The sequence below is a fragment of the Oxyura jamaicensis genome, chromosome 4 (genome assembly GCF_011077185.1).
Source record: "Oxyura jamaicensis isolate SHBP4307 breed ruddy duck chromosome 4, BPBGC_Ojam_1.0, whole genome shotgun sequence".
In the NCBI taxonomy this organism is placed as follows: domain Eukaryota; kingdom Metazoa; phylum Chordata; class Aves; order Anseriformes; family Anatidae; genus Oxyura; species Oxyura jamaicensis.
The window spans coordinates 50,960,033-50,974,488 of NC_048896.1; the positions used below are offsets into that span (position 1 = coordinate 50,960,033).

Sequence of the window (14,456 nt, forward strand, 5' to 3'; positions counted from 1 at the left end):
GCAAGTATTGCTATGATTTTGTTTTCATTAAAAGCCTCAATGGTATTTCTATGTAGCACTCTCCTTCAGCACAGGAGGACCCAAAGGTGAAATCAAGCAGCAGATGACTGCTGTGCTCACCCACAAAATGAGTAATCATTTACGCTCCGAGCTAAAATAAACACAAACAGAAAGCTCAGTGTTCTAATGGCTTTCTCCATTTAGCAACCTTTTTTTTTTTTTTTTTTTCTTTTAAACACGTTTTGTAAAAACATTGTGAGCCTTATGAATGCCCATTTTATTTTTGTTTTCTTTGGAAAGCCCGAAGTGAAACATCTATCCTTTTCACTCAATGTCTTCACTACTTGCATTTCCCAGTGGCACTGGGGTGATGGTTACACTCCCCCGTTACACATCCAGGCTTAACCACACAACTTTTCAAAACAGCCCCACCACTAGAAGACCTGCAGCTCCAGATCTGCACTTCCCATTACCACCGCCTACAGTCACCAATGAACAGTGCTGCTCCTAAACACACAATTTTAAGCAGTGGAGCTGCTCCACAGTTTTCCGTGGTTTTCTTTTATAAGTAGCTCCTTCATTTCAATGGCATGATAGTTTGAGCTCAAGCCTGAAATGTAATGCTCCACCTAGGGCAAGTGCTTATTTTTACTCAAGTAATTACAGATAAAAGTTGACATTGACATTTACCAAAATATTTCAGAGCACACACACCACCCGCTGAGCTGAACATGAGAATTCATGCCTGCTAGTCGTTTTTTTCCCCTCAGACTATGACTGATTTGACTTATGCCTGACTTTCACAAAATTTCCAGATTTCTAGAATTACTGTTGGTAGGAAAAGCTCCTTACCACGCAGCTGAACTTCTCTTCATTTACCCATGCTATTACCTGTCTCTGATGAATGGACACAGCAGGACAGCCTACACTATTTCATAGTATTTCATAAGCTTCTTAAAACTTTATGCTTTGAAGGAAAATTCTCTACTAATGCTTCTGGAAGTCCGCAAGGAGCTGGCTTTACGTCTTTTGTAGACACCCTATGAAAATCCCAGTTTAGTCCCCCAGATTAATCTGAATGCTTCCTGCTCAGCACCATCAGCAGAGCTGTTCCTAGAGCAGGAACATTTCTCTGCCTTCCAACAATCCCACTTACAATCTGGTTACTGGTCATGACCCCGCTGTTTACTGTATAAGTGAACCATAAGAATTATTGGAATTCTTATAAATCCCAGCTAAATAAAGGGGAAAATAAAAGCCCACCTGTAATCAGACACCGTATAACTGCACGTTAATGGACTTTTCACTGCCCTTCTGGGATATGTAAGACAGACGCTGTATCAGGAGACCATCAGACATTTTCAAATGAATAAATTCTATTTATATAATTACAGTAATGACTACAGTTCATACCTTATGCACAGCAAGTAAAAAAAAACACATTGGAATTTAACGTAAATATTACTAATGCATACACTATGAAAAAGCAATTCATGTTGATTAAAAAAAAAAAACACACCTTAACTTTAAAAAGGTTAGCAGCCACAGTTATGTGGTGCATTACAATCTTTGAAAGCAGAACAGAAGCTGTTTACAAGGATCCAACAGTAATTGATATCCAACTGCTTTGGAGCTGGGCTGCAGACTGATCGTGTCCTGAAAGCTAGGCTGAAATCCCCTCAGTGGATGACTGCAGCAATAATTCTGTTGTTTCCTATGAGACTGGAATTTCACCCTGGTCTTTACATTCTTTGTCGGTTATAGCAGAGGAGCCAGAAGAAGAAAGACGATTAGAGAGCGGCCAAGGAGACTCACAATTCAAGAACCCAATCTTCAAACAGCTGTAGGTCTAGGGGAGGGAGAAGGGGGGTTATAGTATAGCTAAACAGTCTTACTGTAAAAATGGGAAAAAACGGCAACTTTGGTAGCAGAGCTGATCAGGATACTGAACACAGCTGAGAAAGAAGTGAATCTGAGCTTGAGTCCTTAGTGAAGACACCGTAGTATTTGCTTTTGACTTGAAAAGAAGGTGACCATAGTGCATGAACGTTTAAGTGCGGGTATAGCAAGCCATTCCAGGAACTGAACAATTTCGCTGCATATATTAAGACGTAGACAAAGAAAAATGACAACAAAACAATGTTTTTTAGCACTGAAACAATTGGTTAGATGAACTTGATTTCAAATCCAGCTTTACACATTCTTGATAAACAAAAAGGCATCGACATTGGAGATTTTTAGCACCGACTGTTGGCTTACAACTCATTTGCAAGAGACAAGTATAAAAAGCTATCTTCTCTCACAAAGAGGCATCCTGGTTTAAGGCAATATCCAAAACGATACAGTGACCACAGGAACCGCGCCAACAATGCCCGATGCCTTACAGCACCCACGTAGTTCCAATTACTGTGGGAAAGTGGGAACTAGATGGGCATTCATATTTGTTTTCCTCCTCCTCCCAGCCACATGCCCTGAAAGACTGGAAATCTGCAATATTTATATGTCACTAGCTTTCAAAAAGCAAACTGATTTACTCCTGTACCACTGAGAACCCCTCTGTAGCCACACCAACCACCACCAGCAGCAAGGTGAATGCTGAGGAATTGCAGGCTTTCCTTTAACGTTGTTTGATACGTAGCAAGTGTTTATGCAATCAATACAAATTAGAGATTTGTGAGCACTTCCCAGAGGGGAACTCAGAGGACCACAGCCAGATGCACTACTGCAGCACAGAGCACCCAGGCGAGGGCTGCTTTTGGCTATCAGAGAGAGGCAGTTTATCTACTTGTATCTCCCCTAAAGGATATTTTAAAACGGACAGTAACTTTTGAATATTAAGCATATCTGTCAAAGTAAGAGGCAAGTAGTTTGTTCTCAATATCCACCGCTTTGTGGCACTGCATCATCCATTTTTATCAATAGCTGAGGCACCCAGGTACGCAGCTAAGAAATTAAAGCACGTGAAGGATATTGGCAGAATCAATTACAGCTAAAGGCAAGGAGCAGAACTGCATCGCACCCCTACTTTTTAGTGATTTTAAGGGTGTGCAAGAATGTACCGACTGAGATTTTCAGGAAATCTAGTATTCGGCTTACACAGTAAGCTATGCCTCGCACACTGTATGCCAGACACAGTGGTCCTGGAAAACAGCATGCGAGGTTAAGAAACGTTACACAACGCCGGTGAGTAATTTGTGCTTTTATAAATACAGTAGTGTACATCCTATATACAGGTGCTGTCCGCGGGCCCTCGGGAAGGCCGTCAGCCCGCCATCCACAGCAAGAAGGTAACGAGGATGGTGGGCAGCGTGGTGGAGGGCGCCAGGCCCAGGCAGACCACCGCTGCCAAGCCCACCAGCACCGAGGCGAGCACGCTCCTCTGGTCACGGATGATCATCTTCACAGTCTCGCAGAACTGCAAAAAACAAGCGGACAGACGCAGGGCGGTGGGGTTAGAGGGGCAGGAGGCAACACCTGAGGGGCTTCTCCCTGCTAAGCCTCCCGGTTCCCCGTCACCCCCCGGGGTGCGGGCCGTACCTTGTCGGTCTGCAGGCTGACCGGGGCGCCGTAGCGGCAGTAGGTGACGAAGTGCTCACAGTTGTTCCAGAGCAGGCTGTAGGCCGTGGCTCCCACCAGCTTCTCGGCGCGGCGGGCGGCCTCCTCGCTGCCCAGCAGGCGGTCCTTGAAGAGCCGGTCCATGTGGTTGACCAGGATGCTGCCGCCGTAGGCAAAGTCCTCCACCGTGTCCACGCGGATGCTGGCCGTCTTGGTGACGACGCCTAGGATGAGGCGCTTGTTGGTCACCACCCGCTGGATCTGCCGCCGGTCGTCGGTGAGGGCGGGCAGGATGTCGGGCATCAGGTGGGCCACGCGGTTCTCGCCCAGGTAGATGCCGAAGTGGACGAAGAGGGTGCGCGGCACCTCCAGCAGGTCGCCCCGCTGCAAGCACCCGGCGGCCGGCGGCGGGGGCGACGGCGGTGCCGGCGGCTCCCCCCGGTCGGTATCGGCGGCGGGCAGCGGCCGGAGGTGCGCGAGGAGCAGCAGCTTCTCCAGCAGCAGCGCGGCCGCCTGCGGCACCGCCTTCTTCATGGCCGGCCGGCCGCGGGACACCTCGGCGCCGCCGAACGAACCCCGCCGCCCGGCCCCGCTTTTCTAGGCTGCCGGGCGGGGCGGGGCGGCCACCGGGGCCAGCCCACCGGGCCAGCGGCGAGCGGAGGGAGGCGAGTGGGGAGCGCCCGCCCCGCCGGGCCCCAGGGCGGCGGGAGGTCCCGGGGCAGCCGCCTTCGTGGATCTGACGGAAAATCCTGGCCACTGAGCCGCAGAGGAGCCGCTCTCTACGGGCACAGCCCCCCCCCTCACCTCCCCGTCCGGCCCCGACAACCCGCTGGGGCTGAAGGTGCGGCTTTCCCCATCCCGCTGCCTTCCAGCAGGTTGGCCGTGGCTGCTGCAGTGCCCTGTGTAATATCAGTGAAGCAGGAGCAACACGGGTGTCTAACACCATCCCACCTCACCCTAGCCAAACGAATGTCACACAGCAAGTTGCTTTTTGCTCCCCACTCGCTTTCTGTGATCCATTTCTAGGCTAAGATGCCTAGAAGACCCTCGATCAGTAGGACTCCTTTGATCACTCCAGAAAAAAAATAAAGTTTCATCACCCCTCCCCTTTTCCCTAGGAAACAGCCCCGGCACAAATAAAAGGCAGAGGGGCCGGGCAGGACCCGGCAGGCGAGAGCCTCCTACCGCCTGAGCCAAGGCCCAGGGAGGATCCTGGGGACAAGAACGATGAGGCTTATCATTGATTGACCCAGAGCAATTTTTCCACCACTCCCCAGTGAAGAGAGTATGTCATGGGTGTGGGTTATTCTGCTCATCAACAGGAAACGAGCATTGGTATCACCCTCCCCCTTGCCTCCTGCTCCCAGCAGAAAGAGCAGCTTCCTGGGAAACTCGAGGTTATTCTCTGCTTGGTTCAGCTGCAGAGAGGTCCACAGTAACCTTGGTTAGCCACTGGTAACAAGTGCTAGGGCTCTGGCCTGTAATCAATGGGATCAGGCATTTGGGATTTTCTCTGGAGAGTCTCAGCCAAATTTTTATGCAACAGAGGCTTAGCTCCTTTTCAAGCCCCCTTCTGCATCTCACACCACTCACAAAGGAGGAAATACCTTGTAGATGTTGTTCATGGTGGTGGTAGGAACCCTGTGGATTAGCCCACCAGCCACACAGCTACTTAAAATCTTTTAAAATCCAGACATTTAAACTTATTTGGAAGGTCTGAGGCTTTTGCTCATGCCCACAAGTAAATAAAAACAGGCACAGAGATTTTTCTTTGCATTTCAGTGCATTTTTAAGGTTTTGGAGAAAAGAGATTAAAAATCTGCCCTACACAACAGAAGGGAGAGGAAATCAGCTGAACTCCCTGACAGAAACAGCTATTTCCTAACTGGATCTTTTACTTGGAGGCATCCTTTGTTTGCTTTCTTAACATTAGTGAGCTTTAATTCCCAAAATCACCAGGGTCCGTTTCAAGTAAATCCGGAGAGGAAGCCAGAATGAAACCGAAGAAGAGGAATCACAATGAGGAGGAGACTTGAAGGCTCACTACATGGGTGGGTTTCAAAGAAATAAGGTGATACATGTGACATTTCTTAAGTGATAATTTCCTCATACCCAAAGCACTAATGAGCTTTGTCTCTCCCTGCCCAACAAGCCACTCGCCTTCAGGTTCAGAAACGCCCCTGCAATGAGCACTAAAGGCACTAACTACACAGCCAACAGATCTGTGAAACAGCTTCACTCCTCCAGCTAAGCACACACACAGTGGCAGCAAGCGAACAATAATGCTTCATCACTACTTTGAAACTGTCTGAGCATGCAAAACACAGTACAAACTCATTTCTGAATTATGCTTACTACAATAACAAACTCATTTCTGAATTAAACCATTCAGAATACTGAAAGGAAAACCTACACGCCATTTTCTATAGTTAAATTCCAAGGGTTGCAACACCTCTTCCAAACTGCCACCATGCAAAACAAAATTTAAATGTATACTTACCATTAATTTTTTCCTCTGCTCAAAGGTTAAAAAAAATAGATAATGTAAGAATCATTTCATTGGAGATGGCTAAATTGAAAACATACTTTTTGCCTCAAACTGGGACTCAAATGGCTGACTTCTTTCCCATCCTCTTGGATCGCTTTTGTGCCAGAACTTTTATACATTCATTAGACAGATTAAATTGCCCGAAAGCTGGCAAAATCATTTGCAGTATTAAATATAACACAGGAAACAAAGTACTTGTTTGGACTGCTAACTGCTATAGAATTATTTCATGATAGACCCCATGATTTGTTTTTGAGATTTACGTAAGATACAGTAATGTAGCTTTGGGAGGTGAAAAAAATGCAGCCTTTGTTTTGTATTGCATTTGAGCCGCAGCACAACAAATTCCCAGGTAAGAGGTGCGAGGCAGCTTTCATTACCCTGAAAACCTAGTACATTAGAAGGATCCTTGGTTTTAGAGTTTTAGTCATTATTATTTCTATCCTGCCCTCACAGCTAACACAACAGGGAAAAAGCAGGAAAGAAAGGCAAATGGAAGGGTATGTTCTTGCTTATAAGAGGAACAGCCCTGGTTTAACAAGCAATTGAAATGCATTTGTTAACTGATTGAAGTTAAGCCAATGCTGGCTGCATGCACGCTCACCTTCCAGTACAATTTGTTTTAATCAAACTTTTTTTTTTCAATTGCTCAGTCTCTACTGTAGATTAACAAGCAAATGCAGCTTTAACAAGCTTTCAGGTCAGCTGGGATTGCTGGAACAAGTACAGGATCATGAATTCAGAACATACTAAGGAGGATAAAGACTTTGGATAGAGATTTCTGGAGGATATGCTTTGCAAGGAAAGTATCTGAAAGGCAATGCCACTTGATTTAAGCTGGTGCACTGAAAGAAATAATGGACAGAAAACATGTTTGTGAAGGATGGTTTCACAGCATCCAAAAGGGCAATTCCACAGATAAAAAAAACCCTTTGTATGCCAATATCCAATCCACTTGAACACCGTACAGTTCTTTTAAACAATCTACAGACTCTTGTAGAGCTGTAAATGACCAACCCTCTACAACATCGTATTGCTCTTTTCAGTTTTTGTATTTTACAAAGACCGGGGACAGAAGAGATAAAATCTGAAGGAAGGGAACCAACAAGGCAAAACATGAAACTGTAAGTAAGTGAAACAACCCCCAAACAGAACATTAAGAACCTCTGAACTAAGTAGCACTGTCTTCCAGAAGAAACAACTTAAATGACTTGAACAAATTAATACTTATAAATGTATACTTTAATTCTAAAATAGTTGCATAAACATTTACAGAGTCACTTAAGCAGCATATGCAGTAAACTACATATATTTGTTGTTGCCTTTTTATCCTTGTAGGTTTGCTATTGAGGTCTATCACTTTTTTTTAAGTCCCTCTCAATACCTTTGTATGTTTTGCTAAACTAACAGGCTTCCAAATTATTAACAAGTTTTCTGAATGAACAATGAATGTAAACATGATAAAAACAACACACCCTTTTCCCTTTTAAAATTATAAAGTTGGATACTTTTCTGCAATGAAGTACTGACTAGTTTTTGTGACAACTAGACTGAACCATGCTGAATACACAGATAGAACTTACAACTGGCTAAGAGTAACATGTTTAGATGGATTAAGCTTTCATTTATACATTCAAGTCTAATGAACAAAACCACAGAAAAAGGTGGGAACAATTCCTTGTGCAGTCCTCATTAAAATCAATTAAAGGTAAGGAAATTAATAATAATAGCACAGACTGAGATTTAGTAAAGTTGAAGAGAGTTTTGGTGAAGTTTACAAAATATTTATCTTCGTATTTTTTCCATGATATTATTAGTAACACCTCATTTTGTCAGCACTAAACAAGTAGTGCAGACTCCCCCAAAATAAAGGGGAAGATTAACTTCTGAATAAAATATCTGAACATACAGAGTAATATTCATATGGCTTCTGTGGAGGAAATACAGACAGCTATTGGGCCACAATTTGCATCCTTATATTGTCATAAGCAGCATGACATGGATCTTAGAGTTTCTGATTATTTAAGTGAAACTGTCTAGGAGTATCCTAGATTGAACATGCTAGTAATATTTTGCCACAATGGAGAAGGTTGGAAGCAAAAAGAGGAAATCCAGAGGTGGTAAATGGCAGTCAGAACAGAAAAAAGTGCACTTCATTCAACACAATACTCCTTCACAGCAGGAGACAAACCTTTCTGTGGAAGGCTTGCGGACCATTCTGTGGGAAAGGCAATGCAAATGACAGCCAAATAGACTTAATCCGGACAGGACTCTGGTACACAAAATGGAGACTTAGCAGGCCTGAAAGAAAACAAGGCACACCTGCACTGCCTAGTGCCCCCTTCTCCCTGCTAATACTTACTGCCTCATGACAAGAGCGGGCAGATAGTGTAGCTCACACCATTCTCCTGTCTGCATTTCCCAACTGATCCCCTTGCTAAGAATCACAATTTGTTACTGGTTAGTGCTTTTCAACTGGTGGATTCATTAGTGAGATGTTGGGAAACAGCAAAGAAATCTGTCATTAATTGGAACAAGTGCTGGCAGTTCAGTAGATCACCAGCAAAGGTCAGTATTTACTGTCGCTCACTATGTAATGGTAAGAGCTACTACATTTCTTTACTGCTCTATACTGCCCTTGTGCTTAGGGACATGGTTTAGTGGGTGATATCGGTGGTAGGGGGGACACTTGGACCAGGTGATCTTGGAGGTCTTTTCCAACCTTACTGGTTCTGTGATTCTACAGGGAAAGCTGTTCTCCAGTGCTAACTTCTTAGTGATGCACATCAGGTTACCTAACTTTGCTCTATGCACAGGACAAATACAGTTGACAGGAACGCAACTTTATCGGTCCATTTTGTTTTTAAATAAAGACTTAGAGAAGGAAAAGAGATGAACTGAACAGGAGGCAATTTTCATCTTGGAACAAAGATTATCTTGTCTCATAATTAAATGTTGCAATTTGTTTAATTCTATCTTACAGGAAATAAATTAATTCTTCATCCAATGCATTATCTAGACAGGAAATGTTATCAGTCACAGACAAAGCTATTAGTCTGCCATTACTCAAAACAGTTGCTAATCTGTGCCATTTAAGCTAAGCCTCAGAGAGAACTGTCACTAATTTCTCCTCTGTGACTTTTATAAGTCTGACTTGAGAAGCCAGTTCTTGTTCATAATATTTTTATACTACTCAGTGTTAAAGAAATACATGTATCAAACACCTGTTATTCTATCAGTGATTTTAAATCAGGAACATTTTTAATCTGGAAATCCAGCAGCATCTGCCCAAGTGCTTTGCCCTGTAAGAAAAAAAAAAAAACACACTTCATCATACTATCTAAATATAGAACCCTCGTAAATCAAAACTGTTTAATATGGGATTTTTTTCCTATCAGTGTCAGAGTCCTTTCATCAGTATAAGAACTCAGCACGTTTCGCATGTTTAATGTATATTTACTTCTATATCCATTTATAGAGACTTTGGGTGAGTTTTTAATTGCGACTTGGATTATATATTCACTCAAATTATACTTCTTTCCATATGCTACATTTACCTTTTAATTTAAGTACATTAACTCACAAGTGAGACAAATAAGTAAGAAATACTATACAGTTAAGTCTTCAAGCATTTAATCCTTAAGACTGAATGGTTCCTTCAATTTGTTGCCTACTGCTAAAATCAATTTATTGATTATTATTCATCTCTGCTATGCAATTCATACCTAGCATCACCTCATTTCGTGAACAAACCTGTTGACAATCCTGAGATTATTTGTACACTTGAGCATTTCTCAGCCTGTGGTGGCAGAGCTGTGCTTCACTGTAGCTATAGGACTGCCATGATAAGAGAACTCATCATCAGATTTAGATGTCTCAAATATTTAATATTCAAAATGTACATTTGCAAAAGATTGATTTTTTATTTGCATAATGTGGTCAACACAAAAGATCTCCTATGCATGTATTTTCTCTCTCAGATTTATATTAATAATAATTTCACTATATTAGTCATGGTTTAGGCTAGAGTCTACACAGTTCTTGTGTGTACTAGGAAACGCTTTATCAGAACAGTGCAGTAAATTCATATTCTCCAAAACAGCCTTTTAAAAAGCTAATTTACCTGGTACATCTAAAACCACAGGTAAGGACAAACTACTAAAAGAACCTTCAGATCGGATATCTTATACATATCTTCTTCACCAGATATTCTAAATCATCTACTTCACTATGCTGTTTTCAAACCTTAAAACAATGAAGTAGATAATGTATACTAATAGGAAATTAATAGGAACTAAAGAGTCAAATCCAAAAGCTTTCAGTTCCAGCTCTAAAGCTGGAAGAGACTGTGTGATACCTAGTCACAAAATATAAGTGCATTAAATCAATACATGCCTGTGGGTCACTTCTCAGGGATGCTATGCCACCACCACCAAGGGAATTCTTCAGAACAAAATTTAATCCATGGATTCCTGGCAACTCGTACCTGTAAAATAAAGTTTACTTTTTTTTTTTCTTCTTTTCTCTCCAGAAGATTTTGGAGGAAAACACACACACACACACACACAAAAACTGAAAGGCACGAGAAGCAAAAGATAACATGCAATGTTATATGTGGATGCTCATGGTAGCATCCTCACTGATGAATTAAGCCTAAAAGTTTACTGATGGTTAACCCATGGCTTTCCCTGACTTCTTGTTCCTCATCCTTACCCCAAATTAACTGTATTTAACAGTTTTAAAAGAGGATCAAAAAGTCTCTTCTTATTCAACTTCAAAACTCACTCATTTCTAGTAAGATACTTTTCTGCTCCCTCCCTCCTTCATATAGGAAGCTCCATAGGCAAGAGGTTCAAAACCAGTGTGAGTTAACAAAATGGACTGAAGGAAGTATTTTTATATTTCCTACTTCCAATACTGAAAAATATGATCATGTAGTTCCCAGAACTCACCTTTGCTGACAATGACTGCCCACTGATTTGGAAGTCATGCTCTCCCTTACTGAGAAATAACCATGAGTCACTAACTCAAGCTCTTACAATTAACCATAGAGAATTTTATAACAAATAACAAGTAAAGCTACACTTCAACACTCTGCTGGAGCCATGTGCTTTAAGATAAAATTATTTTATTTTAGTGTGACAGACTCATTTTTCTGTTCCACTGCCTGCCTCTGTAAGCATTTTTCCATCCTTGCTTTTGGCTAGTGCAGTCCCAATTCAGAAGCTTTTGTAGACGTTTGTCAAATGGCTTTTTGGTTTCCTAACAAAGCTATTTCAAATTCCATAAATAGGCCTATATCGTATTTCCATTTTCCTATCCCTTCATAGTTTCAGTGTTTTGTCTTCTTCCTTGTACTCTTCTAGTTGGTTTTTGCTTTCCTGCAATATTTATCTAAGGACTTGATTGCTTTCCTTTTTTCCCCCTTAGCAAAAGATTTCATAGGAACATCGTCAAGACGAGTAACTGAAAAAGACCTTATTTAACTCTTAATGTGTCTCTGAATGTTTGACTGCTACAGTTTAAATCATATTTCCTCCAATGCTGCCTGTATTTCTTTAGTCATCTATCTGATATTCATCTGTTTGCAACAGATTCTTCAAAATCTGTCATCCAAAAGAGATGTAATTTCTTGAACTACTATTTATTGTACAGCTGATTCTGTCATTCTGAGGTTTTTCTCCAGTCCCTTTTTAGCACTGTGAAAATTACAGCTGTTGCTGATACTCACTGCTCAGCATGCCCTTGTGTTCTGGGGAGATGACCTAAACCTTTTGTGGAAGCAAATGCGGTCAACCTACGATTCGGTTAAACAGCCTGGCAAACGCTTCATTCTCGTTATGCTCTTGCAAACACCCATCAGTATGTCTGCACCCAACTCCCAGGAAATGATTTGTCATTGTTCTTTCTACTCTTTCATTCTTCCTTATTATTAACATTATTAGCTGTTATTAGCAAGACATTTGCTGCTCTCGTTCTGTTGACCTTCCTTTAAATCTGGTTGCCAGGCAACATTATCATGCTTAAAAGGCATGTTCACTGGGAAAGCAGGATTTTATTATTTTTTAAAAATTATTTTATATTACTAATCCAACAGTGCTCTACCAGACAACAGGAATATGAAAAATAAAGCAATTTCAACCATAAGTCATCTATGGAACTGATTAAATTTAATAACAATCAACCAAACAGCAAGGATCAGATAACCTTGCACATTTTTCAATTAAAAAACCCTATGCAAATTACAAATGATGATATGCTATGAGAACTAGAGGTCTACCAAAACACTAGACTGTAAATTTTACCCTGAAAAACCTACAAAGAAACAACCATCGTAATAGTCTTAAGCAGCAACAATACACCAATCACATTGCCATGCATTTACCCAACATCATTAAACAATTAAACTGAGATCTAAAATAAAAGCTTTTGATTGAATTGCACAATTACATGTTTAAGAGCTGCTTTTTAAAAGCACAGAAAACAAATACACTTTCCTGTTAAAAATACACAGAAATTATAATGTTATAAAATTGTTTATTGCATTTATATTGATAAAAAGACATCATTTCTCCTGTAAGAGAAAAGCAGAAGCTGAATACATAGACTAAAAAAGATGTTTGCACATGAAATATAGAGAGCTACATGAGGTTTTTTCTCCACATAACAAATATGTATACAAAAATCAATTTAAAAGCATCCGTATCCACAGAATAGTAGTTTTGTTTTTCAGCTCCTAGTAAAAATGTCCCATAGAAAGTAATCAGCTGACATTGTTTTTCTGAGCACTGGAATGTTCTCAAAAGATAGAGAAGATAACTATACTTCTATACTTCAAAGAGAGAAGACAAAACCTGCAAGTTCTCCCACGATAAATGGGCAATCCTTCTTAAATAACTGACCTAAGACCAGAAATGAAAAGTTTCTTATTTTGTTTCTTCAAAAATCCTCAAAAAGAACGGTATCTGTGAGAAGTTGAGTACAGATACAATCCTATATAATGGAAATATATAACTGCAGAATTGAGGATGAAAGCTGTGTATAATTCTACTGCTGTTAAGAGATGAGTTATCAATACAGCAAATGATATATAATAAGCTAGTCAAGTTTCATATATTGAAGAACTTTCCTTTCTCCATTCACCCTCTTATACTTCTTTAGAATGACCACCTCTCCATTTATAAAAACTCGTATATGCAACACCACACATATAACCTAGACTTAGAAAGAGAGAGGTAAAAATGCCTAAAGAAGTATTTCATATGCATGAAAGAGAAGTCTTTCACATGATCTTGTGGCTACCCTGCACCTTACTGTAGCATTGATGTTATTTTTAAAGGCAGTACCTGTCAGAAGACTTGTATGTGCATATGCAGAATTCAGGATTGACATCCTTTTCTAAACTTAGAGACAATTTCTGTCTGCATACAACTCTCTTCCTTAGCTTCACTTAGATTAGTCTTAACTTTTCATGTTGAGCTTGAATATCACTACTATGCACCAGAAAAACCCTGATTAACTGGTAAGAGGTACAACCGTTACTCTCCATGGGGTGGAGGGGAAGGCAATTGCATAGACTTGTCTTTATCCCTGAATGATCATCTTCTGTTACCTTCTTACCTGCAAACTTGGAAACTTCCAAGCTTTCAGTGATCTCTATCAAATATAATCCTCTCTTTTACTCTGGTTAGCTATATCTATTTAAATAGCCTTAAGGAAAAGAATGAAAGGCAACTGGCTGACAATCTCTGCTCTGTACTGAGCCAGAGCTGTGGCTGGTATGTTTTTAATATAAAAAATAATACATGTTTTTAAACCACTCACATTTGAAATGAAGGAGAATGAAAGAATAGGATAGCCCTTTTTATCACAGTAAAAACTAAAAATAACTCAAAAGCAACTAGAGTCTGAAGCACGTGAGCATAATCATTATAATTCTAAACATTTCCACAAAAGAATCTATCCCCCCCCCCAGTAGTTTGTCAGTTCACTCACAGAGCCCCATTATCACATCATTAAAGGAAGCCAAAACCAGGAACAGATAATCTAATTAATCAAAATTAATTGGCTTTACCCAGACACAGCAAATTTCAACTTTTATTTATGAACATAAACAGCATTAAGGAACCATAATGAATCAATTTCTATAGGTATAATTACGAGGCCTGACTTTTTTTTTTTCCTCTGAAACTGAGTAGAGAAAGGGGAAACTAAATTCTTTCTTGATATTGGAATTCATTAGATCCATAGATTTGTTAGCACTTACGAAACAGTGGGCAAGTGCATTGATCTGCTTATCAAGAGAAAGAACAGCACAACTCCCAAGCAAGAGTTAAAATAGCTCCACACTCTG

The 14,456-nt window shown here is 40.9% G+C and overlaps 2 protein-coding genes across 2 annotated transcripts in view; both read right to left on the reverse strand.

Moving 5' to 3' along the window:
* Nucleotides 1–1,163: 1,163 nt before the first annotated feature.
* Nucleotides 1,164–4,170, reverse strand: LRAT (lecithin retinol acyltransferase). The gene is made up of 2 exons (XM_035326108.1): nucleotides 3,538–4,170; nucleotides 1,164–3,415 (listed from the first exon to the last, which is right to left on the reverse strand). Exons 1-2 carry the CDS (start codon nucleotides 4,087–4,089, stop codon nucleotides 3,263–3,265), a joined length of 705 nt encoding a protein of 234 aa, XP_035181999.1. The 5' UTR covers nucleotides 4,090–4,170; the 3' UTR covers nucleotides 1,164–3,262.
* A 3,157-nt stretch (nucleotides 4,171–7,327) lies between these two features.
* The window catches only part of LOC118167193, a 59,767-nt gene continuing 52,638 nt past the window's right edge, over nucleotides 7,328–14,456 (reverse strand). Inside the window, exons 20-21 of the mRNA XM_035326446.1 lie at nucleotides 10,499–10,589; nucleotides 7,328–9,405 (exon numbers count right to left, since the gene is read on the reverse strand). Coding sequence (XP_035182337.1) covers nucleotides 9,331–9,405; nucleotides 10,499–10,589 — 166 coding nt within the window. The 3' untranslated portion in view covers nucleotides 7,328–9,330. The remainder of the gene's footprint in view (nucleotides 9,406–10,498; nucleotides 10,590–14,456) is intronic.

What these genes read in the sequence shown, in the direction of transcription:
- LRAT (XM_035326108.1), bottom strand. Translation starts at nt 4,089, where the DNA reads ATGAAGAAGGCGGTGCCGCAGGCGGCCGCGCTGCTGCTGGAGAAGCTG. An exon ending in TCAGCCTGCAGACCGACAAG is followed by an intron (nt 3,416 to 3,537) that starts GTACGGCCCGCA and finishes TGTTTTTTGCAG; the next exon opens with TTCTGCGAGACTGTGAAGAT.